Source organism: Acanthaster planci, linkage group LG05 (genome assembly GCF_054643075.1).
Source record: "Acanthaster planci isolate LZ-2023a linkage group LG05, COTS_SCS, whole genome shotgun sequence".
NCBI lineage: Eukaryota > Metazoa > Echinodermata > Asteroidea > Valvatida > Acanthasteridae > Acanthaster > Acanthaster planci.
Window position 1 is genome coordinate 3,626,611 of NC_141781.1, and position 25,242 is coordinate 3,651,852.

At 42.7% G+C, this 25,242-nt stretch overlaps 1 protein-coding gene across 7 annotated transcripts in view; it reads right to left on the reverse strand.

The window, feature by feature from the left end:
- The window catches only part of LOC110982955 (C-myc promoter-binding protein-like), an 84,171-nt gene that overhangs the window by 7,639 nt on the left and 51,290 nt on the right, over positions 1-25,242 (reverse strand). For all 7 annotated transcript variants that reach the window (XM_087136511.1, XM_087136510.1, XM_087136512.1 and 4 more), the window contains 8 exons: positions 24,349-24,564; positions 22,082-23,398; positions 20,075-20,249; positions 18,243-18,511; positions 16,504-16,714; positions 8,016-8,301; positions 7,336-7,419; positions 6,573-6,742 (listed from right to left, as the gene is read on the reverse strand). In XM_087136511.1, the coding sequence (XP_086992637.1) occupies positions 6,573-6,742; positions 7,336-7,419; positions 8,016-8,301; positions 16,504-16,714; positions 18,243-18,511; positions 20,075-20,249; positions 22,082-23,398; positions 24,349-24,564 (2,728 nt within the window). The remainder of the gene's footprint in view (positions 1-6,572; positions 6,743-7,335; positions 7,420-8,015; positions 8,302-16,503; positions 16,715-18,242; positions 18,512-20,074; positions 20,250-22,081; positions 23,399-24,348; positions 24,565-25,242) is intronic.

Consider the following 25,242-nt stretch of genomic DNA (forward strand, 5'->3'; position numbering starts at 1 on the left):
CTACACAAGACTCATTAATATTCCCGAGACTGATCCTCATCGACACACCCAGCAGATAAATCAGGTAAGCAAAATTTATTGTTGATCAGCCTCAAAGTACTGGCCCCCTGGTGATGATCAGGCTAGACTGAGGAGAGACTGAATCTGTCATTTTGACAGGACAATTTATTACTAATAATGGCAGCTTGCAATGTGGGCCGGTCTTGCTTATTTGTTTGGAGTTTCACAGTCTACCCCGCCTCAGGAGAAAATCGGGCTCAGTCTGGGTGCTGACAGTACACCAGTAGTTCTAAGGCCCCTGAAAATATTGATCCACAAAAGGTTTTCAGTGGCAAAAGTAGAACAGGACTGTCAAAAGTCATCTTCTTTGCTTCACCCAACTGCAAGGAAATGCATGGAAGTGTTGCTGGATTCATAATGAAGAGCCGCATAACAACAAGGCGACAACATTGGGGATTTCACAAAATTTGATGCATAAGAAATGATACGAAAAATGCATTAGAATTGAAATGCATTAATATTTAGTAAAAATGCCGTAATGTGACATTACCATACAAAAATAATGACATGTACATGTAGCATCCTGCTAGTGCAAGGCATAGCTGTGAATAAAGCTGAATATAAGACAGACTACTACAGGCACTTGTATTAAGTCTGAATTTAGGGTCAGTATGTGTACGTACATCTTGGACATTTCAGCTTAACATTTACGATTTAAAAATAAGCTTTGACAAAAAGTCAAGAACAAAACAGACTATTGTGCAAAAGTTCGAAAATCGGAAAAAAAACAAAAACGAACAAACACAAACAAAAATGAACAGCAAAACTTATAGACCACTAGGAGATGATAAGACAGTAATAGTGCTACGGTCACGAGAATGTTCTCTAAAATGGAGATGAAAGTGCATCTTGAAAAGTCAAAGCACCCTACTATGAACAGCTTTTTAAAACGCGCATGCATTATGCATGCAAGCATGGTGCCACTGCAGTAATGGCTTCTAATTCTGGTTGTCATATTACCTTATAAAAATACAATAAATATGTATGTGCAACATGTGAACCACCTGTCAAGAAGTACTGTCAACTCAGTTCTGTGTCTGATACAGCGTGTCACACATACGTCTACCGGTACCCAGTATAAAAAGTGGCATTATTACCTGTTTCGGCGAATCAGCTTTTGTTTTTCCTTAAGTTTTTTTTTCCCCTTCTTTTTTCCTTTTTTTTTCGTTTCCTTTTTCAGACTCTTTCCCCATAGGGTTTGCACACATCCTCTTCTGGTAGTCGGCTTTGGTAGTTTTATATATCTGATTGACTTCATACTTGGCAGACCTTCAGACCATCATCCAAGGATGGACCTAGAATAAATTCGTCATGATGACATCATCACATGATTTACTATTGAGTTTTGAATATTTAATTTTTCCCCATAGGTTTTGAACACGTTTTTCAACAACGAGACTTCCACACTGTTCTTGACCTGTCTCGATGGATGTTAGGTCAAGATTCTTAGCCTAACAACTAGATAGGGTTTAGGAAAACAAAGTCATGATGACCTCATCACGTGATTTATTATTGAATTTTGAATATTTAGTTTTTCTCCATAGGTTTTGTACACGTTTTTCTAAAGTCAAAGACTGGTGCACTCATACAACTGAGTGACTTTGTATTGAGAGCATAGGTAGTCCATCAACCCGTGGGGCTGTCAAAATAAAGTCGTCCCGGTAATGTCATCAGGGGGTCACATGACATGAGATTAAAGTTGCAGTTTTCTCCATAGGTTTGTACACGTTTTTCTAAAGTCAAAGACTGGTGCACTCATACAACTGAGTGACTTTGTATTGGGAGCATAGGTAGTCCATCAACCCGTGGGGCTGTCAAAATAAAGTCGTCCCGGTAACGTCATCGGGGGGGTCACATGACATGAGATTAAAGTTGCAGTTTTCTCCATAGGTTTGTACACGTTTTTCTAAAGTCAAAGACTGGTGCACTCATACAACTGAGTGACTTTGTATTGGGAGCATAGGTAGTCCATCAACCCGTGGGGCTGTCAAAATAAAGTCGTCCCGGTAACGTCATCGGGGGGTCACATGACATGAGATTAAAGTTGCAGTTTTCTCCATTAGGGTTTTGTACACGTTTTTCTACTACACAATATTATCAATCTTAATGAGAGTAGTCCTGAACGAAAGAGAAATCGTGTTTTTTTTCCGCTTCGTTCAATTACAAATATACTCAAGAATCCAATATATAATATCTCTTCTTCTTTTTTTTCAATATAAAAGCAAATCTCGTGACGTGACTTTAAAGCTGCAATTTTTCTTCGTAGATTTTGTGCACGTTTTTCTGAAGGTAAAGACTAGGGGACCAAACATCTGGATGTTTCTGTAACTGGAAGCACAAGTAGTCCATCAGCCCGTGGTGCTGTCAAAATAAAATTGTCACGGTGACGTGACATGAGATTAAATCTGCAGTTTTATCCCTACGTTTTGTACACTTTTTTCACTTTGCACATTTATCTATCTTACCAGTGGTTCCCTTTGGGATTACTGTGAGAATTTCAGACAAATCAGGTGAAAGTTTCCCTTACAGATAGTTTCAATGATTTGATCTGGTTTTCCAAAATGATAAAGATGAAAAAGGAAAATTCTGAGAACAGCTCCGTGGTTTGTTCACAACACGTCCCTCGAGTTACATGTACATGTAGATCCTGTGCATGCATTACCAATACACAAAGCACTTTCTGTCTTTGATATCTAACAGGAGTACAGATAACGGGTAAAGAGATATATACATGTACTTGATGATAGAGCTGGGATCTACAACAACTTCTCGGACTCTGCAAACCACCGGTGTAGAACACCCTGCTTTGTGTCAACTCGAATCTTGCACTGCTGTACCTGCGAGTCAAGCAAATTCAGCCCCAGAGGTTGTATCCGGGAGAAAAGCAGAGTCTCTCCCATGCATGACCAACGTCACGTGGCAAGAGCTACTTCCTGAATGTCTGGAATTAATGCCATTGGTACGGACACTCCTATAAAAGGGATGCTAAATTTCATCTGTCATGAGGAGTAATAACTGCCAACATATCATGGGCAACGGGTTTTGTCTTACTTATAAAAGGCCTAAGTTAGGGTTCAAGTCATCTTCCTCAACAACAAAGAGTATGCTAGTTGGACATACAAAAACTGGTTTATTCCATCCATGCTACTGATGACACATATCCGGCAAAAAATAAAATTAATGAATGGGCCAGCAAGGACGAACTCCTGTAAATAATTGATGATTTGGACCACTTTCTTCGGCAGGGGGCATACAGCATGAGCTGCGCCAAGGCAATGCTGTAAGGGCTAACACTGGGAATACTGAAACTCATTTAAAAAAAAAAATTTGCAAAAATGGCCGATGGCTGTGACTTCGTTGCATGAACTTCTACTGATTGATAATCTGGATTTGGTTATGCACATTGCCGGTCCAAGTATCGTTGAGCTGTGAGTGCACCGACACAGCTGCATTAACCTGTTTCATGCACGTGCTTATTGTGACACCGAGAGGAAAATCTTGTCAAAATGAAAACCCGGGAAAAGTTGTTGGCTGACTAGAAGAGATAACCAGGCATTTGTTGAGGGGGATTATAGCAGCTGGCTTCCAAGGCCACGGCTTGAGACAAGGTATATCATTATTTAAAGGCCATCCTCAACACAATTAAAAACAGCGGTAAAAGTAGCCAAAGCATAAATCTAAATTAGATTTAATTAACTTTGTTATACACATTAGCAATGTACATGTACTGACATGACGAGATTGGCTGTTGACCTTGATCATTGCAGATGCAAGTAATAATCAATCCACTTGCTGCCTTCCAAACAACAGGAATCATGACAATAATGTAGAGAGAATGAGGTGTAAATAAAAGGCCAAGTGAATCACAACTTTAAGTCCATAATACAATACCCCATTCTAAAGCGTCTACCAATACATTAATCTGTAATTATCCCTTGCCATGTCAAGTCCAACAAGATCCTATATGTAAGTCATTTACTGTACACCAAACTTAAGGGTTAGGGAATACACATTCATGTACATGTGTATTGTGTATGAAAGAAAACAACAACCCAATTATTCAATAATTACATACTCACGGACAATCGCCTAAAATAATTAGGAATTCACCGAATTTCCTTTTGAAATAATGAAATCATATTTCATTATATATCTCGGGCAACTGCAGGTTAAGAGGAGGGGCAGATGTGAGTGTTGCTGAAGGCAGATGAATTTGGGCTCTCAAACACGTCCACTGTGATTACCGTTGCACATGCGGAGGTGTGACATGGGTGAGAAATAACAATTCTAGGCAGCGCGCATCTTGATATTCACACACCAGCATCGGTGAGTAAGTCACATGGCCTCCGTAAATTGGACCAATGGGTTTTTTCTGTTCGACTACAACCAGTTTCATCTTAGGTATCACGTGACAGATTACTTTCAACACGGATGAGATTGACCAATGATAAAAACAGCTGAAAATAGCTGAACTGTAAAAATCTCCTATACTTTTGTACACAGCCAGTGAGGAAAATAAAGCTGAAATCCAGAACCAAAAATGCTGCAATCAGCTAAAAAGCTGAGAAATCTCACCCCTGTTTCAATAAAAAAAATCCTCAAATGCCCATTTGTCACTTCATTTTTAGTTTGTATTTTGCCATTTTCTGGCGATTCCTTGGGTTTCATGCTGATTAAAATTTTATGAGCTGTTTATAATTAATTGTCCTAGTTTTGAAGCCTCCACTTTTAAGTTTTAAAAAATGCCAACGGTTCAAAAATAAAGTTGAAAAAGCCAGTCAAAGTTGGTTTTGCCTAACAATGTTAAGTGGGCTAGAGAAATTCCTGCGAGCTGGTGACAAACAGTGTTTTAGCTAGGATTTGAAAAGTGGGGGGTGCAAAATGAAAAACAGGGAGTGCAAACTTGTTAGAGTCCAAAATTTGTGCGGGAAGCAAGCAACATGAGCGCGCAGCGTGAAGTCCCTTACGGGCGGGATCCAGGGCCTGCATACATGTAAGGGCCCTGGAAGCTCTGCCTATTTTAGATGCTCTCTGGTGGTCTCTGATGAATCTCTGACATTTCCTTGTGAGAGTTTTGCCTTTTTGAACAAAAAATAACAGCTTTTAGAAGAAAAAAAATTGTAAAACTGTGTGCAATTGTTGTTTTATATAATGTGATTAAGCAGCCCTGCTACAAAGAAGCGAATGACAAACACCTTTGAACAGATTTCTCGTAGCCACTTTCTTGTTTTAAAAAAATGGTATGCAGGTAGTGCAGTTCAGTACTTGACAAACGTTTTTCTGCCTTTTTGTTTGCAATACATTACATTCAGATAATTATGTGATAAGCAACAAAATCAATAATGATAAAAAATGAATCCCAGTATTCCTAAGTGCATGTTTCCTTCGGCAGTTTGGCTAAGACCAAGCAATTTGAGTACAAGACTCAACTTCAATGTGGATGAAAAAATACGTCGTACACGCATGGTATGTATACATATGCACACTGTACCCGCACACACGTACACCACAGGCAGGCCACGTGCTCACACTTGTGCCAACATGGCATGAACATGGCATCGGAAGAGTTTGACACTATTTCCATCGTTAAGGTAGAAGAACCTAAACAAGCTTTATGCTGATTATTGACAATAACAAAGATTACGTGTAGGCCAGCCCTTGACTTCAAGAAGAAATTCTGTTAGTTTTCGTTTCATTCTGGATGATGTAGTGAGCATGCAGCGCAAGTCCCGAAACGATTATATGTCAACCTCGTCCCAATGGACTACCTTGTGCCAGAGTGGGCGCAATATGGCAGCTAACGATTGCCATGGGAATGAGGTTGATTACATGCATGATCGATTGCTGGTGAACAAGTATGGCTCCCTGTATTTATTTTGTTACAAGTTCATAGATAAGGTGCTATAGCTCATTATTTGTAAGTAAGGGAACCCGCCTACCAGCGTTGATACGTTCAAACCAAATGTCCCAGCGTGCATGTGCTTTACTGCAGCGTATTTTCTATGTTGGACTTGGTTGATGGGGCTGGGAAAAAGCATGGGAAAAGACTGAATTTTAGCTCAGATTTTATTTTCACATTTTTTGGGATCTAGATTACACAAGACCTGAATTAAGTACCCGTAGTGCATGGCTTGATTTGCACCGCCAGGCCGTGCTGAAAAAATGGGCCGTAATTTCACGAAACTGACCGAGCAAAACACGGCTGCATGGCTCACTAGCTGAAACAGCGGTGACAAAGAAGTTAACTTTCCCAGTGGGATAGTTTTTAAAAAAATCTTAAGGTCAAGGCCTGTAAGTGGGAAGATAAACAAGCGTCTATTGCAGCCCACCTTGGAAGGTTTGGGTTATTTTAATTTGGTAACAATTAGCCTGCCCAAGCAGAACAAAGGTACTGTGCCCTGTAAGACGGCTGTAAAGCAAACTATCCATTATGGGGAAAAATTGTGACAAGGTTAAACATATATACAAGCTTGACAGGAATAGCTAGTTAGAGAGTGTGGAGTTTGACTTACGGTTTGGAGAATATCTGTTGATCTTTGATGAGAGGGTCCAGAGAGAGTGTTCCCTGGGTTCCATAGAGTAGGTACATCGGCAGCACGCTGTCGTCGTACAATTTGACGTTGTCCCACAGGACACTGATTTTAACATAGCGCGAGTCTGTGGACAACCACTGGACGTAGTCCTGGGAAGAAGGCAATTAGAGTGGGCCAATTAGAAGAAAATTACAAAAACCACAATGTTGACTTGTTTTCTTTCAAATCAATTCACAGTATTTCACACACGAGATTTCGGAAATGAGTATGGTATGTGTCAAGGGAAATGGGTAAAATTCATGGAATTCAGTTTCACTCAATTAGTAGTTATTTTTGAGGGCGGGGAAAGGAGGGGCTGTTCCAAATTGCCTGAGTACTCAACTCCGAGCATTTCCAAGATATTACCATGGGGAATTTCTGCACTCATAGGTGATGTAAGTGACTTATTCAGGCAGGGAGTTAGTGTGGATTTATTCAGGTGGCTTACAGAGAAATAACGAATGTTCCACTTTGACAGAATAACCTTTGGCGACAGACAACATTTCTGCCTTGTGTAAAGGAATACTCCATCTGTCACCTCATGGGAATACAAACTTTGAACACCACTGTACTCGTGAACAGTACATGCGATCTTCATAACGGTGAATACTGTACACATTTTTTTCCCCACTTTCTTCATCATGTTTCACAAGCACACTTCACAAGCACAACGCCAAGAAACAGAACTGTAGAGCCCTCTTACAGTATTGTCTCGGCTTTCGCTGTATGCTGCCAGCAGTACTCCTTTAAGGTAGTTGGGGAAATTCAACCTCTGGAAGTACCAAATCTGAGGGGAAATGTAAAACTAATATTAGAAAGATCTTCAGCAATCAAAGACATGGGGGGGCGGATTCACCATGCCTAAATCTTTGTCTGCGGTCATGCTGTTTTTGTGGCAGCCGGAAGATATCTCTTGGGGGGGAGAGGTCTTGTCTTGAACCTCATTGATGAAGGCTAAAATGCCACTGATCAAGACTTACTGCGTGATATGGGTCTTCAAAGTTTGTGAGCCGATGGTGCAAAATCAAGATTCAGAGAAAACACTTGAATGATCAGCTAGAGTTACTTAAGGATCAAATTCCCCACGGAATAAAACTACATAGATTTGTGAGAGATAAACAATGCCACAAATGGTGTTTGTAAGTCAATATCACCCTGATGTGAGTGGAATAGGAGAATGGTGGGGGATGTCTACATCTCTCACGGACACTGGAAATTTAAAATTCATGTTGAAATGATGTTTATCAACCCTTAAGGTATGTTAAGAACTATTTCTTCCATATGTAAGTTACTGATGAGACAACCATGAGATGAGTGCGCACTGAGTGATCCATGGAACGTTATCAAGCTTAACGAATAACACAGCTGGGGCAGGTGGCTTACCAAATTCCAGAAGATGATAGGGTGCTGGACCACAAAGCTCGGAGCCCGCAGGCAGGCCTCGCCCTCGTTCTCGATGACGTTCTCCACCTCCTTGCGCAGCACCAGGGGGCTGAGGTAGGGTACCGAGATGGGCCCCACCTTGCACTCCTTGCTGGGTGGGGGCATGAACTCGGTGGAAGCGCGGGCGCTGGAGGCCAGGCTGCCAGTCGACAGCCCCGGGTAGCCCTGGTGGAGGTCCTTGAACTCCTCGATGGGTTTGCAGCGTGGAAGGGTCATGGCACGCCCACTGGAGAAGGAGGAAGATAAAAAAAAGGGAACAAAGTTACGATTGGTTACTTATCAAAGTCTGTCTTCAGCCAATGGGGCTCATCACGTTAAAGATCATCTTCCCTTTCTTCCGCTTCTAGGCTTTATTAATAAGTCAACCATCTTGAACGAAAAGCGGGGTGATCCCTGAGAAAATTGTCAAAAACTTAATATATAAGGAAATAAAGATGATGCAATGGGAGAAATTGAAGATTACCATCCTTGTACTCCCATGGGTAGCTCCAAATCATAGATAAAACATTGAATCAGCTTTGTTGTCTGAGTGAAGCAATTTGTGTGAGTGAGGCTATCCTGTCAACTGAAGCAAAATAGTCAGGTTCCTTGCCATTTCAGAGTGTTCACATCAAGTAGACTCAGGGAGCACAATCCAGAGTGACCATGCTGTGAATGAATGCCATGAAATGAGAGAGAAGATTTCTATTCCCTCTGAATGAGAGGACAGTCTCAGCTGAGTTATTCGTGGAGCGCATGAGTGGAGTGGCTTGCCCACGGACACAACCTGTGGGAAGCAGCTGGATTTGAACCCAGGACCCTGTGAGGATGGGATATAATGTGCAACCTTTGCTTGTCAACTTATTAACCCTAACACTCCTCAATCCTCCAACAGGTGAAGGATTGAGGAGGGTTAGGGTTAATTAATACAGGCATCTTGGCACTCACAAAATTTCTTAATTTCCCACCATGATAGCCCAATCATTAAGAAAAAGGACAGCCAATGCAGTGCTGACTAAATCAGATGATAGGGTGCTGGTACGGTATTGCAGTAATCACAGACCTGTCTGAATCGACCTCATCTGATCATCTGAGAATCTACTCTGAATGTACAGTACCGGTACAAATTACTTTCAACAACCTTCAAGCTAACACATCAGCAAGTTTGAGGGTGGTGGGTCACAGTTCAACACCTTTTTTTTAAAACTAAATCAAAGTTTTAATCAGGATTGTAACAATGTTTGAGTTCACAGGGGTACAATTCTTTTCACTTGGCTACATCATGGAAACTGGTGCGAACTACGCACATGATGAACATGACTAGTACCAATACAGCAGCAATGGTGCAATCGCGATGACAAGCAGTTAATCCCAAGTCAGACCTTTTCAGACTCTGCTCTCCCCCCCCCATCGACAGTCCAAGGCCCAAGCTTTTCCAAACTTGACGTACACGTACAGACATTCATTTCAAAATTTCAATTGAGTCCAACATGGGGTTCTGTGGTTGTAAGTCATTATCTTTGGGCTGATCTGTCTCAGAAATACTGCCATTCTGTGAGAATGGTATGTCGATTTTCATGAAAGTTGTGTCAAAATCCTAAGACATTTCTGGAAAACTCCCAAAGGCTTGGTACAACAAACAAACCCTGACTACCAGAGTAAACGTGAAGGCCGGGCAGATTCTCCCCCACCCCCTCCCAACATCGCCCGATCAGCTGCAGTACAGGCGACTGTAAGCCCACTTGGGCCCTTCTGCTAAAAGGACTAAGGATATAAGAACGGTTGACTTATGGCCAAACAGGTGGGGAACCCACTCTTTGAGACAAACAATAAATGACCACAGTTTGTGGAATGGTCAATGAATCTTGCCTTTCATGCCAGGTCATCATACTTACTGTGCCCAAGATTCCTTTTTTCTCCTGTAGCCTTTTCCAGACCTATTTTTAAGACTAAAAATCCTGAATTCTCAAATTTCATTACATTCCTGTTTTCTAGGCTCCATCTGAAGAGGAGGGATCCAACATGTGGCTGCTTGGTGCCAGGGGGAAAAAAAGAGCAAAGTACTGCCGTGAATCATTCTTCAATGACCATTTCAGGCCTACTCCTCTCAGTTTTCTTCTAAGACTGTGGCCAGATCCTACGATGACACACCTACATCAGCACACTGATCTCTTTGTTTTGAAGCATCACTTAGTGTGGCATCCTGATAAATATGGACATTACCGGGTCAAAAATGTTGAAGGCCCCTATCGACTTACATTGTCCAAGTACTGAAAGATTTTTGACGGACCTTTACTTTAAAAGTGGCTCTGGCAACTGCTAAGTAATTCTGCAAGACTGGGTTACAAATTGAAGTCCATCAGGTCAAACACCACTTTTAAGTTTATGCCTCAGGCTTGATAACGCATGAATTCAAACCATTCAGAAAAATTCCAAATATTGCCCTTGGTAATTTCAATGCCAGTTCTCTTATATTTGTAGAAGAACCTTGTTTGGAATTCTAATAAAAATACTGAAGGTGGTTTACGAAGTTCCAAATCCATGCATTATTAAAAGGTAACTATTTTACAAACTCAGATGACCCTAAAAACCCATCTTCAGTGACATATTACACCTATGATGCTGAGCAAGTCCAAGGTACAAAATAACACGTGAGCACTGTTCACTGTTCACAACTGCGAGCTTCCATGCATTTGATTGATAGGGAACCAGTCTGGCTAATTTAAGAGGACAGTTTAAAAACCAAGATTGTCCCTATTCAGGTATTTCTTTCAACAACGGCACAAAATGCTGCATTACAATTTAGTGCGCAAAAGCTTGGTTTGCATATTAATACAAAATACTGTCCGCCAGCACGAGCCTACCCACAGCTGCAGAAGTTCTCATCACAAACAAAATCAATATTAGTCTGGAATATTTTTGACCTCCGGGCTTGAAAGGTTTATACCTACTTATGTAACATAATGTCTTTGTCAGCTCACTGTTTCAGACTACTGTCACTTGCGTTGGCTCTGCAGCCGACTGATTTGTTATTCAAGCTACCGGTACGGTGCTGTGACCGGCTCACCACACTAAGAGGGTAACCGAACCCAAATCACAAGCAATCACACACCGCGGTCTTGACACCTCGTTAACTTCCAACAAAAGCAGAATTTCACAGCCTGATGTGACTCGGTGGCAAACTGAGACAGCAGTGACAAATCATGGCTAGCAGTGGGCCACTTTTAGTCTCCAAATGATACATACATTTGCATGCTCATCCTGGAGCCCACAGACCTTGGTGCTTCAGTGCCGTTTGAAATCCTATCCAAAGGCAGACATCACGCGGACATTATCCTTCGTATCTATTGCCTACTTGATCAACTTAAACCCATGTTAAGCCCACTTTAGGTGATCTTCATTCAAAGGGATTTTTTTCAGTTTTATAGATAACTTCCAGTACTGTTCACCCTAAAGATGTCCAGGGGCAAATAACCCTGTTAGGAGACAAGGGCCAGCACCCAATGGAAAGTCCTGGGTTTTAGCAGTTTTAAGACACTTCCAAAGATCTTCTGGAACACCACTTCCTGCAATAAACCTAAAACAGAATCAGTCGCTGTCCCTGCACAAACTACTAGTAATTCCTCTGACTTGGTTCTTTCGCTCTGACATTCTCTACTGCCACATGCAGTTTTTTTTGTTCCAGCGGTTCCTTTTCCCGACTGCATTAACTTTTCTCTTCACTGCATGAAGTTGTACACAGTAATAAAAACATCGAGACGGGAAAACAGCTTCCAGTAGCCCCAGACTAGGGCAAGTCGACTGAATTCCATGTGCATCCGTATCCTTGGCCCTACACTTTCCGTCCAATAAAACTGGATAGGCCCATAATGTGTGAAAACATTCGTAATAAGCTCCGTATTCTTTCTATGGCTTTGATCACTTACCGGTAAGTAAATGCAGTTTACTAATTTTCCAACACTGCAAGTGCTCTAATTTTCCTTTTCATGTCATTTTGTCCTCTGCGTTTGCATTTCGCTTTCTCACTGCTGCTACACTCATCTCGCATTCATTCACTTCACCAAGTCATTCCCATCCATTCAACATGCGATAAATATTGTCGGGATCTTTGGGTCTGGGAACCAGACAGTGATAGCATGTACATGTAGATCCCAACACCTGTGTTTTCAGTGACTTTGCATTGGCAGCTAGACATGTACGATGAAGCTGTGTGTGGATGTATTAAACTGAAAACAGCTGTAGGGTGTTTGTGTCAAGTCTCAGTCCTTGTGTGCTTGTGCCGCAATGATTTCACTATCAATCTTATGGAGTGCATGGATGCACTTTGCTATTCTCCAAAACCACCATGCTCTGTTGATATCCATGTTTATCAAGGACAGACAAACTTTTCAGTTGGTGCATGGTGTACAAAAAGTTTTTTCAGATTTTTGGATTTCTTCTGAAAATTCCGAAAATTGGGACAATCTGATTTGTAGGCCTTTGGAACTAAAAATTTAAACAAGTGGCAGGCATGCTTTTGGATTTCCCAAAAATGAAGAACTCAGACAGACCTGTCCTCATAAAATGCCCATTTCTCAGAGACAGATCAGCCAAAAGGTCAACTTTTCCAACTGACAGGCTCACTGCATGCCCACCAACATGTGTGGGACCATAAGCTACAAATGACCATCGCCACAACACCCTGTGCAAAGGGGGATTGAAACTTGTCAGATGTACTCGTGCCGCGAGTACATGTACATGCTAAGTTTTCAAATGATCGGGTGTATTACAGCCAAGTTCTTACATGTAGGTGGGTTGATCAGTCTCCTGCTGTGAGTTAATCCTAAAGCTCATCTCTATGAGCATTGATTCCAGAGGTTTTCAACTGATTTGCTTGCACTGACCTGTCATGCATGTCCTCAAAAACCTTTTTCCCCGGAGTTTAGTCGACAGACCTTTTACAAATTCGATGCATAACAATTGGGAGAAACAGCAACCCTATTCATGGTTCCCAAAGTGCGTAATTAAGCTGTCAAGAAACTTGGCCAACTAATTCTAAGCTTCTCTTTGCAAACTGCATGAATTTCTCAGCTAAGTCAATACCTGCCCGTTTATTGCACTGCACCATTTAATGCATGGAATATCTCAAGCTCAGCTGATGGGAATGTGATACCGATCAGAAATGATACTTTGTCCCATGCATTTTCCTCTCCAAGTAACCACACAGAGAGCCTAAATGCTTTTTACTTCTTCCTCGAATACTTTCAAAGGATCCAGATAACTGTTTCAATCCTGGCTCTCTTGCCTCCAAAATGCACAGGCAAGTCGCGACTCGTAGAATCATCTACGGTAAGCCTTCAGCAACTACATGTCCTGTTTTTCCCGTGGCAGCAAGAGCCAAATACGAACATACAATGTATTTTTCCTTGATAGCACTAAACTAGCCGCATCCCGAAAATTTCACGTTCAAAGTGGTGATCTCCAATGGCTCAACACAAATGAACTACGGTGTAATAAAATATTTCATACTTGAAAACATCTCTTCTCTGCAAACAAGACAGTCAAAGGCTAACTTGCATTGACGAGCCCATGTATCTCTATTCATCTCTGCCTAACTGAGTAAACAGCCGCTATGGAGTGTGGGTAATCCCCATGAGGTTGGTCAATACAAAAGGAAAGTCAACTGCTATTTCTGGGGGCCTTTTTTTCTTTTTCTGTTTCTCTGTTTGGTTGAAGGGTTGGAGGTGGAAGGAATTGTGTGGATTTATAGCCTGTTTTATTTAGGTCAAGATGTTGGGATTTAGGTCGCCATGTTTGGATTTAGGTCACGATGTTCGACATCTGAAACAATTTGAAGCTGGTTGTTTGTGTCGTCTTTTTTCCTGGGATTGCTGGGGGGGGAGGCGATATGAATTCAGTGAGGGGGCACGAGGTGAAGCATTACTACGCAATAACCCACTTCGACTGAGAGAGCCATTTTTATGGAACATAAAACTTTCGGAGCAAAACACTGTGTCAAGAATGCCAACATTCTTCATCAACTCCAAAATTTTGTAACCCTTTCTTAAATTATTCATTTCCCAAACTCCTGCACCACATGCTTGATTACCTGACAAACTAGCCCGAGGTAAAGCCTACTCAGATTTCATCAGATCAACCCATTAATCTGATAATAATAGTCGATACAGTAACAGGTTCTTGGTGATGTCCATCCATTACAAATAGTTTACGCTATCAAATAAACATTGTTTTATATTTCATTCTCAGAGAGAGGTTCTACCAACTTCATCTCTGGTCCATGTACATGTATTATTAATGAACGAACAACGACCAATACAAATACAATATGAAATGGACACCGAACGACTGACACACAGACTCGGGCGAAAGGATCATTACTTGGATGCACTGGCGAATCAGAGATTAATGAATTGGACCAACTCGATCGCGTGCCAAGACGAGGTTACTGTCCCCCTCCCCTCCTGTAAGCAGGCACAACAGGCATTTAGCTGATTACGGACTGATTATAACGCCAGTCAGAGGGTGAAAGCCCGTCCAGCCTTGGAGCGGCACTCCATGCATGAGTGCAATTAATACCATCCTTTGGGAGAAGAAAAAGAACACAGCTCCTCAAGTTTCAATTTACTGCTGTGTTAATCCACTGAACGCTGTTGTTCTATTAAATCATGATAAAATTTCTTCTTTTTTTTTGACACGAGGGAAATCTTACAAGTCGGGCATTATGGTGGCCCTCTTAAAGCGTAAAGGTGATTGAAGTCATCCCTCACCCAATACTGCCGATGCGATGGAAATTCTATCGAGGTTCCCTTGGAATTCTTTTTGTGATGCTACAAATTCGGTTCACATGCATCAACATCCACGGCAAGAACATCGGTGCGGTTTTGGTCCGATCGAGGAAAGCTTCTCAAAATCACGTTAAAATTTTGCCACATCACATATTTGACACATCATCAGAATGGCATAGTGATAACACTGGTTTCACACCTGGCACAATGTGTGCTTTTTATATATTCACAGCAACATTTCAACACGCCATCTTCCCAAATGCATAAATTCTGCACTCTTTAACCCAAACAGTCCTCAACCCTCCAATTTCAATATGATTTTACATCCACCCCAGGGAGTTAGGGTTAAAAAGACACTCAGTGCTCAACAAGCGTAAACAGCCACGGGAATGCAGTGCCTTCCCCCAGCCAAAGTTTTTTATTGTCACTTGGCAAGTAGCTTTGTCTCTTCTTCGCTTATAGACACCTTGGATCACTGTAAACAACGATTGGTAGTTAACTGCTCTGTCCAATACACAATATTCATAAATAGGAACGCAACATGACCGTATATTAAACTTTGATGATGCCTGCTGCGATGCAACAATGCCTGCTTCGCTGGCACCTGGATGCGAGACACTTTAATCCATTCCTATCCGTCAAGGGTCTGTGTGCGCTGCGGCACGCAGAACTCGCCACGCGCGCGCCAAGTCCATGTAAGGAGATTGCTCTGAACGAATTGCACAAGGATTATACCACAAAATGAACGGGGGTGTTCGGGAATATGAAAGTAAAATTCTTCCACAAAATTCTTGGAAATTTATAGCATATTGACTTCTTTTGACTCTCTGACTAAAACGATATTTGTGAATAGGAAAACATGTAAGTGGTAATACCCAATGTTTGATGATCGTTCGCGTCCATTCTCCTGAGCTGGTCTTAAAACACATGTTTAGCAGACAAAAGAATACATATGCATGTATTCCACTTTTAAAGATTAACAGATTTACAGACAGTGGGTAATTGAGTACATGAAAAGGGTAGCATTCTCTCCTGAAAGGGATTGTTCCATTTCTGTTTCTTCTTAAGCTCAATACCAGAGGTTTGCTGAACATTTTTGATGGAATTCAGGATGGTACACGTACAACCCAGCTTCACATCCCCACTTAACCTGGGTCCTGACATCCCAATGTTGTTGGTATATTGACAGTGTAAAACTGCATTACTGCACAGTATTGGCAGACTAAGCAAGATTCCTTGGAACAAACTATGTTGGACAGACTTGCCAAATCTGGCCCATTAGCTATGTGCACAAAAGGTTGAGGGCAGTCTTCACACCCATTTTGCTACAGCTGTGAATGAATCAAGTACTCATGTATGTATGAAAGCCACTGACTTGTTATGGCTATTTTATATAAACACACGTGTAACTGCAAGCCATAATGAACAAAGTGCAGAAAGCCAAAGTGGAAATCTAGTTGCTTTAACCCTAACAGTCCTCAGTCCTCCAATTTTAATACGATTTTCCACACACCCTAGGGGGTAAGGGTTAATATGCCAACTAGCGGGCAAACGCCAAGCTCCAAGTTCAATCACAAATGCCTCCCAAGCCTCACACATCATAGAGTAAAACACACACAGCTCCCACAAAGTCCAAGTTCCTATCTACGTCAAAAAACTCTTACCCATTGGTGTGACCTTTAGCAGCAAGGTCCGTTACCGTCATACACTCGCTGGATGACCGTCGCCGGGTGGACATCGGGGACATCCTGGCTGACTGCAGCTCACCCCTCAGGGTCACCTCTCCAGCTGACAGGCTAGGGGCCACTGGCAGCTTGGTGACCGGCCCCGGCTTGTCCGACTTGGTGCGAGACGGGAGGTTACCATCTTTCTCATCTGTTTAAAGAAAGACGAAGGTTCGTTAGTAGAAAAGATCATGAATACTACCCACAGAAATTTTCTGAAAGTGCAGGATATTAAACCAACGTAACCCAACCTAACCAATCGAGTATGACGTCACCAGAGCCTCTTCTGAGCGTGCCTTTTCAATTAATCTTGCACAACTAAAATCAACAAGAACCCTCAGTATTTTCACCGACTAATAACGTCTGTTTCATTAGGATACGGAGCTGAATGGTACATCAGAAACCAGACTTAAGTTTCCCTCATCTGACGCAAACTTTTGTGGAATCCTGTTGCAATTGCATATATTTTTAACCTACAAACCCAACAGTTCGAAGTGTTCTTTAAGCACTCAAGAAAATGCAATCCAGCCAATATCTGCTCCGAGTGGGAACATGACAGGGCATGTTTTAACATGTAGCAAATGACAGTCCTTCAGTGGGAACTCCCAATATCCACACCCAGGTCCATGTACATATCTTAGGCACAGGAAGCGCCAAGCACGCGTGACTTATTTCTGCTAGCATCACGGTCTGAATGTACTGTCATTCACTTGTGTGCCTAGCGTGCACCCGCCCTGGTAAAAAAAATTCCCACCAGCATTTCTCTGCGATGTTGTTAAAAGAGGGTGTACTTCAGTTCTGAGGCATGCTTTGGTGACTCCAACCAGAATTACCAGTACGTTAGAATAATTTGATTATGTATTGTTATGAATTACATGTATCCAACAAATTTTGGAATGTATAATTCACTTTTTGAGAGACCAATTCCAACTTTTGATTGTCATTCAGTCAGAACTATGACGTTACACAAGTATAACCAAAGTTGGCAAGACTTTTAACCAATGACCAAAGCTGAAACATGTTAACAGTCCAAGCCATGAAAACACACTCAAGGGTGGCTTACTTTATACACAGCTTTAAGTCAAAATTTTGCATAAGGCTAAGGCTACGTCCAACTGTTATGGCTGAGGATGATAGTGACGCATGCATCTATGGAACTTGGGAGCCATTGCTTCGCAGCCACTTCCCGTAGAGACCTGTGTTACTCCTAGCCACAGCCAGTTGATTCAGTCACGGCTTAACCAAGACCATGCTTGTCTGGTTCACAGCACTGTGTTAGGATGTCCGCTCGAGTGGGACCAAGAGAGGGTGCAATTTTCCTAGCAACAGTGGCTTTTCGTGGGAACTGCATTTTGCCAGTTCATGAATGTACTTCTCATCTATTTATTGCACATTCCAGTTTCTTTGTATTGTCTCTGTTTATGGACAATAATGCTGTGGAAACCAGAATTGAGGACAGGATACTACAAACCACGTCCAAAACGAGTTTCCAGAGCTACGTCTGCGATTGTCAGCGCGTCTCTGTTTATTTCCAATTAAGCGAAGGCCTAAACCTGACTCTAGACGACATATTTGGAAGTGGCCATTGAACATCGGCCCAAGGCGGATTGGCGGATTCCAGCCAAAATTCTTAAAAAGGATAAAAATCAAATAGAAAGAAAAGTGGAAAGTTCATTGACCTTGCTCTGCCTCTTCTTCCTCCTCTTCGTCCTCTTCCTCCAGCGAGAGGTTATCCACGCTAGGGTTGGACTCCACCTCCTTCTTGGCCTGCCCGAGCTCCTCCCCGCTTTGGGCGCCGCTGTCCTTTCGCTTGAGGAGTGGGGCCGAGTGTATACTCTGCACGCTCTCCGAGGACGGGCTGGTGGTGATGGTGCAGACCGCCTCATTGCGGAAGTCCCGCATGGCAATATTGAGGAAGGGTACCAGCTGAGCACTGCAGAAACAGCACCTGGAACAAGGGAGTCAGGGATGCCAGACCTGGTTAATGTGCAGCCTAAGCACGATATTAAACAGAGACGAACGCCGTTGAAACTTTCGCACAAAACACCAAGTACCCAGTACCTGAATAGAAACCTAGTCACAACTCCACATTAGGAACTTACAAGTTGCTAAGTGCAGCAAGGACACTGACATCGGTATTTCCCAAGAATGACATTTTCAACGGTTCATCCAAGACACACTAAAATTATTAACCGGGAGTGTTAACTGCTCCAAAAATACATCAATAATCCCAACTTGTCAGAATTTTCTTTGAATAATTACTTACATCAACCCATATTGCAGCACAAGTCGCATGTTCCAAAGACAGTACATCATATTTTAATAGCGTTGAACCCTAACCCCCAAGGGTGTATGTAAAATAGTATTGAAATTGGAGGATTTGGGACTTTTAGGGTTAATGTGAACTGGATATATGCACTGTACACATGGTGCTGCTTCCTAGTTCAAAGAAAACGTCCTTGCCTTTACACTCGATTGCACAACAATACACAATTTCTTCTCCATCTTCTCTCCCAAGCCAATCCAATTTTGCATCCAACTATCAAGCTCAGCACAGCTTAAACATCACAGAGAGGCAATCAACTTGTCTCTGGTCTTTGATGGCCACCAGTCAAATCCTCAAGGGCAATGCAATGATCAGGTGTCCAGCTGCTGCTAAAAATTTGTCCCCAAAGGGAGCAATCTTCAAGGATTTCCTTCCACCTACACAAACAGGCCTTCTGTTTCACTAGTTCTTGGTAATGGAGCCAACAAGATTGCTTGTCATAAATCCTTGGCTCAGACCACTATTAATAATTGATGCATTTATCACGAAAGAAAAAGAAAAAAGAAATATCAAAAAAGGCTAGAAGATTTTCTCTTCCCTGTTGTGGTGTAAACATATGGATTGAAATGACTGATATTAAACTTTTCCTAACATTTTAACTACTTTGCCCAAGCCTACATGTACGTGATTGTCAGGCCAATAATCTTATCAAACAAGGCCTACATCTTAATGGCAAAATAGTTAAATGTACATCAAAAAAGATCTGACACATACACTCCAGCTCAAGTGACCTTTAATATGGCAGATTGAAATCTGAGGTCTCAGAACTCGAAGAGTCTCATGTCACTCCAGACACCGAAAGACATCACCTTAATCTTTTCACATGTACTTGAAGATAAATAACAGAAAGAACTGTACATGTAAGCATGCTGTGCACTTGGTTCAAACGTGCCCTTAAGTTGCCAAAACTTGCAAAATAACAGGCAAGAGGCTAGTTAAATCCTCCTTTCTAGAGCTAATCCCTTCCCTGCCGATGTGGATAATGCCCCTGCTGTGGTCCAAGAAGATCAAGCTTTTCCAAACGTTAGTTTTAGGTTAGACCCCGGACCTGCCCGCCACGATGGCTTTATCACAGAGCCATCATTTACACCCTTCCTTTCTCAGGTAACCCTCTTCCCTCAATAGCCAAGCCCAAGTAATCCCCCTGTTTAGGCCCAGTACCATAGTTTCAATTCTTCCCCCCACCTTGTCTTCAGGTTGGACTCATCCGCCGACCAGCCTGCCATGACGGCTTCGTCGTAAAGCAGAGCCTGACAGCTGAAGCACTGGTAGCAGCTAGTGATGTGCACCTCGATAGCGTGGCGACGTATCCCAGCATCTTCCGAGTCCTGACCGGGCTGGTTTAATGACTGACAGCTCCCTAAGATCAAAGGTCAATCAGGCAATCAACATTACAATTTCCAACGGAATAACCGTACCTGTACAGCTGCGTATTGAACAAAGTGTCAATGATGCATCAAATCAACAAGCAAAAAGATGAGAAATCATAAAATGCTTCAATATGACATTAAACCATCCCTTCAACCTTCCAACTCTACATGTACCGGTATACTCAAATATACAGTTTCATGAATGTACAAGTCAACCACTGGGTAATAGGATTTGATAAATGTTACTCATTGTTAAAATGTAGCTGCAATGAATTTTTTTGAGGCACAATTTTCCTGTAACTTTGAACTCTTCTTCTACGTATGAAAACTACTGTACATTCCTATATGGTTCAATGCAATGAAAAGTGGACTTTTTTAAACACTTCAAATAATCCATGCTTTTCTGGACACTTGAGGGGGCTGTTGCTGTGTTGCCATCCAGGGAAAATATGGTTCAGTGCATACCTGTACATGTAGGTTTTCCTGTTGAAATTATGAAAAAGGGATAGATGCTTGCTTATTGTTGTGCACAAAAAAAATGAGGCATTGAGGCTTTCTTCCTGGGATGACATCATAGTTTTGCTCATAAATATGGAAATATTATGCATGAAAACAAAAAAGGCAGTAAAATACCTTTTGAAATAGTGAAACAACTGTTGAAAAGAAGGTAAACTGGAAAAAAGAGGTGTATTTTGAAGGTTTGTATTAACACAAATTGATTGCAACAACCCTTTAAAGATACACAGAATTATAGCCATGCTTGTGACAGTCGATTATAGCCATACTTTCCATCTTGCTCCGTAATTTAGTACATGTATGTTCCATGAGAATTACCAAATTAATATGCAATTAATGCATGTACAAGTGCATGACTTTGAAGAAAGAAACACGTGTAATTTCAAATGAATGGTAGGTGTTAATAGTTGTGAGAAGGAAGAATGTAAGAATGAAAGTTTATGCAACCTCCTTCCAAACTTCGGGAAATTTAAATGATCCAAATCTAGCTGGATTAAAAAAAATTAAAGCTCAGTGAATGAGTGGGTTTTCTCACTGCCTTTTCATAAAGATCACAAATGCTGAATACCGGTAATTCTTCCTGTTAACCACTTCCTGCCGGGGACTCCGGAATCGGAGACGTATGGTTCACATGCGTGGCCGGGGTCTCCAAACTCGGACAAAGGAAACAGGGCCCCGTAACAAAAGACCGTACTCCGAACAAAAGACCAGGCTGCTGGGCATTACCGACATTTTTCACTCTCAAAAGTGGTGATAATCCAGCCTTGTTTTGAAACTGTATATCAGGGTTTGGGGCATTTAGAGCGAGCGGATTACCACCGGGGACAAAAGCGCTCCACCACTGCAGCGATGAGCCACACAGCACCACTGCACACTAATCTGGCCCCTATTGAAAAGAGGTCTGCAGGGCCATGAGCCAGGTTCGTGAACAAAAGACAGTTATACAACACCGCACAATCTGAGCTCTGTTTACAAGGCTGCTGGCCTGGCTGAAATACTCGGGCGTCAATGAAGGTCACCTGTCAACTTAGAGTAGTGCCTAAAGATTACTTTGTGCGGCTATAAACGACCGTTAAATGAAATGATGAGTTTTTGAAGGATTTTGAAAACGGCCCAGCATCATCAAGATTGAAAAATGCCCCGGCATGAAGTGGTTAAAAGCTACATGTACATGTAACTCAAAGAACGCACTGTTTAGCAAAGTATAACTTGCAAAAGAAGCATACCAAAGCTTGTTTAAGACCTTCTCCGGCGTAAAATTCAGCATACATTGGCTTTTTACTCCTGCATCTTCATAGCTACTAACCTTCTAACGAGGATCCTGGAAGGTGAATACCCATATTTCCCAGGGATACACTGTCCATAGCAGATTCATTCCAGGAGCTACCCATTTCTGAGTTATCTTCCATTTGCGGCATGCCTTCCAGACTGTTCAGGCTTCCCATGGCTGAGTTCCTGGAGGGGATGGGCTTGGGGGCTGCCGGGGATGAGAAGGAGCGTGTGTACTCCCCGATCTTGGTGGCGAATCCCATGGTCCTGGCCTTGAAGGCCGAGCCGAAAGTCTCCATCTGAGAGGAGGCATTGCTGAGGGTCTTGGTGAGGGATTGGCGGTTGAGGCGGGGGGTGAAGCCCGTGGTGAGGATCCCCGAGAACAGGCTGCCCTTGCGTGGGGTGACCTTTTCCTTGTTGGAGTCCAGGCTGTCCCTCGAGCCTGACTTGGAGCTGTTGGAGTCTAGGTTGTCACCATGGAAAATGGGAGAGGAGGGGGCCTCCTCCAGTGGTCCATCTTCTTCCTGCCGTGTAGTCCTGGAATTTAAAGCATCTTCAGCAGCTACCTCTTCACTGTTCTCCTCTTCAATGGTATCATTCCAATCAGTCCTCAAATCTACCAGATCTGTCTCCTTTGCACTAGCAGTGGAATCCCTGATGGTATCCATCCCTAAACCGAGCAAGTCAGCACTGGCCGCGTCATTTGAGCTTGTCCTTTCATGGTTCGTTAGAGCTTCCTTTTGGCTCTCTGTTTCTTCCAAGCCTTCCTCCTCAAAGGAAATCAGCAGGTCCTTCTTGCAGTCCTTGGCAGGCACAGAGAAGGGAATTCTCTCACCCCGCACTGCCTTTGTTTGATCAGACAGCTTTGTGAGCTCCTTGTTTGAGATGCTCCCATTTGGCGTCCTATGGCTCACAAAATCAGGCTTACTTCCAACCGAGTAAGAACGAGGTGCACGGGTGACCTCCACGGAGGTCGGGGAAGGCCGACAGTGAATACTGTTAGTTCTGTTTCCCAGTGGAGAGGTTGCAATGGAAGTCTCATCATCCGCTATGCCGGCCAGGATCTTGGCATCACTGCCAAACAGCTCCATGGAGACACTGGACTCCCGGTCGACACTGCCCTGGCTGGACAGGCTCAGGCCAAAGGGCGAGTTGTTGGCATCCCCGCTCTTGTTGCGCTTGTGCAGCGAGCCATGCATGGGGATGGTGACCGAGTGGTCAGCACTCCGATGTCGACGCCGCTCACTTGACGAGTCCCTACCGGGTTCCTTGGTGTCTACACCTTCAAACACACTCTCCTCCACAGAGTTCTCCAGGGACAGGGGACCACCTAGAACCACCCCTGCTGAACTCCCTGATACAAAATGGTTGCAATGAGTGAGAGTGAGGAACATATGAAACAGAAATATGCCCAATTCCAAATTATGACTGCAATAAAGGTAGCTTCCCCACAAAATACCAAATATTTACCTGTACACCCGCTGCACAGCAGGATATTCTAATTTCTTTCACAAACTCCATTTACCAACGAATACAACGTTCAGATCCAAAGGGTACATAATGGTATGCAGAATGAATACCCAACAGGTGGGAGTGCAAAGCATATGATGACATGTGGTTGTATGAACTATGCACACCACAGTACTCTCTGTGGGTAGAAAATGAAGGGTCTTTTGACAAACTCAGGCACACCATCATTGCACACTACAGACATGGCGCTGTTATGCTCACAGCAGTGTGACTGCTGCCATTCAAAATTAATCTATGGATACAGCCACCAAAGAGACGTCTCTGGTTGTTTTCAAGCCGATGTTTGATTTTTGCGAGGCAATAAATTTGCTTTGCTTGAGTTAAAAAAGATAAATACCCCATTCTGCCCAAACAGCTATGTAGCTTTTTGAAAAAAGCTAAAACTGTGCTCATGCCGTAATGAGACTGTACTGAGAATATACAGATTTCAGAGAGCCAGACTAGAATTACAACCGTGCATGAATGACGCAAAGTGTGTCACCAAGTCATTCAAAAAAACATGAACACATGCACAGGGGGTTTGGCCTTAGTGCAGCAATTATGCCGACTCATGCAAACTGAACATGGACATCAGGTGCTTTGTTCTTGAATGACCTTACTTTTTTTGTAGCACGAAATTGGCGCATTGCCTGAATGGTTCATATGACTGCATGATCAAAGCAAATTAACCAGCCAGTGAAACAGCCAGCAAAAAAATCTTTAAAAAATGCATGGCCCACGACTGAAGAGATCCCTCTCTTAATAAAGGCCAGGTCCCTCCCCCCACCAACTGACCAGTGCTTCCTTGCAGGGTGCCCATGCTCCCTGTGCTTCCAACGCTGCCCCGCGAGTGCCGGACAATGCTGATGCCTGACTCCTTGGTGCCCCTGGCGTCCGGCTGGTCAGCTGGCTGGCTACTGCTGGACTTGTTGCTGCTGTCTGCGGTTGAGTCCAGGCTGTGATTCACTGGGGTGGAGGTTGCGCTTCTCGCGCCAACAATTTCAGCTGCATCTGTGAAGTCAGTACAAAATTTGTGAAAATGGTATAATTTCATGTGCTGACGATGAATTAAGAGCTCACCAATTATGCTGGTATTGTAACTTCAACATTTCCAAACGAAAACGTGAACAAAGATTCCTATGACATCGATCAGCTATGAAACTCATGTAAGCACAGAAACAAAATATGCATCGGTACAGCAACCCTCCTTGCATTGAACTGGCTCCTAAAGGCTTGGCCGGTCAGCGAAATTTTTTTCCTAGGAAAGTTTTGGGCAATTATGATAAAATGGGCGCATCTTAACTGTTGCGCATGCACATTTCATCTAGGAAGGTTGGGGGCAACTATCATAAATGGGGCACACGAACTATTTAAGTATAAGACACAACAAAATTGCTCTTCTGGCTGACTTGCATGGTAGCTCTGTTAGAAGAGCATTATATTTGGAACCAACAAGCCAAGGGTTCAAGTCTAATATGATCGTATTTTTTTTTCTTGGTGGGAAATTAGTTGGTTGGGGGATGTTTTGATGATAGGAAAGTAAAGCCCAACATTTACCTTAGCACTTAAGTTTCTAAGCATCCACTACATTCATCAAGCTTGCAGTTAACCACACACATAAATGATAAAAACCCCTAACCTTCCTTGGAAAAATTTAGCGGCCAGTCACAACAGGCTGGTGCCTATGAT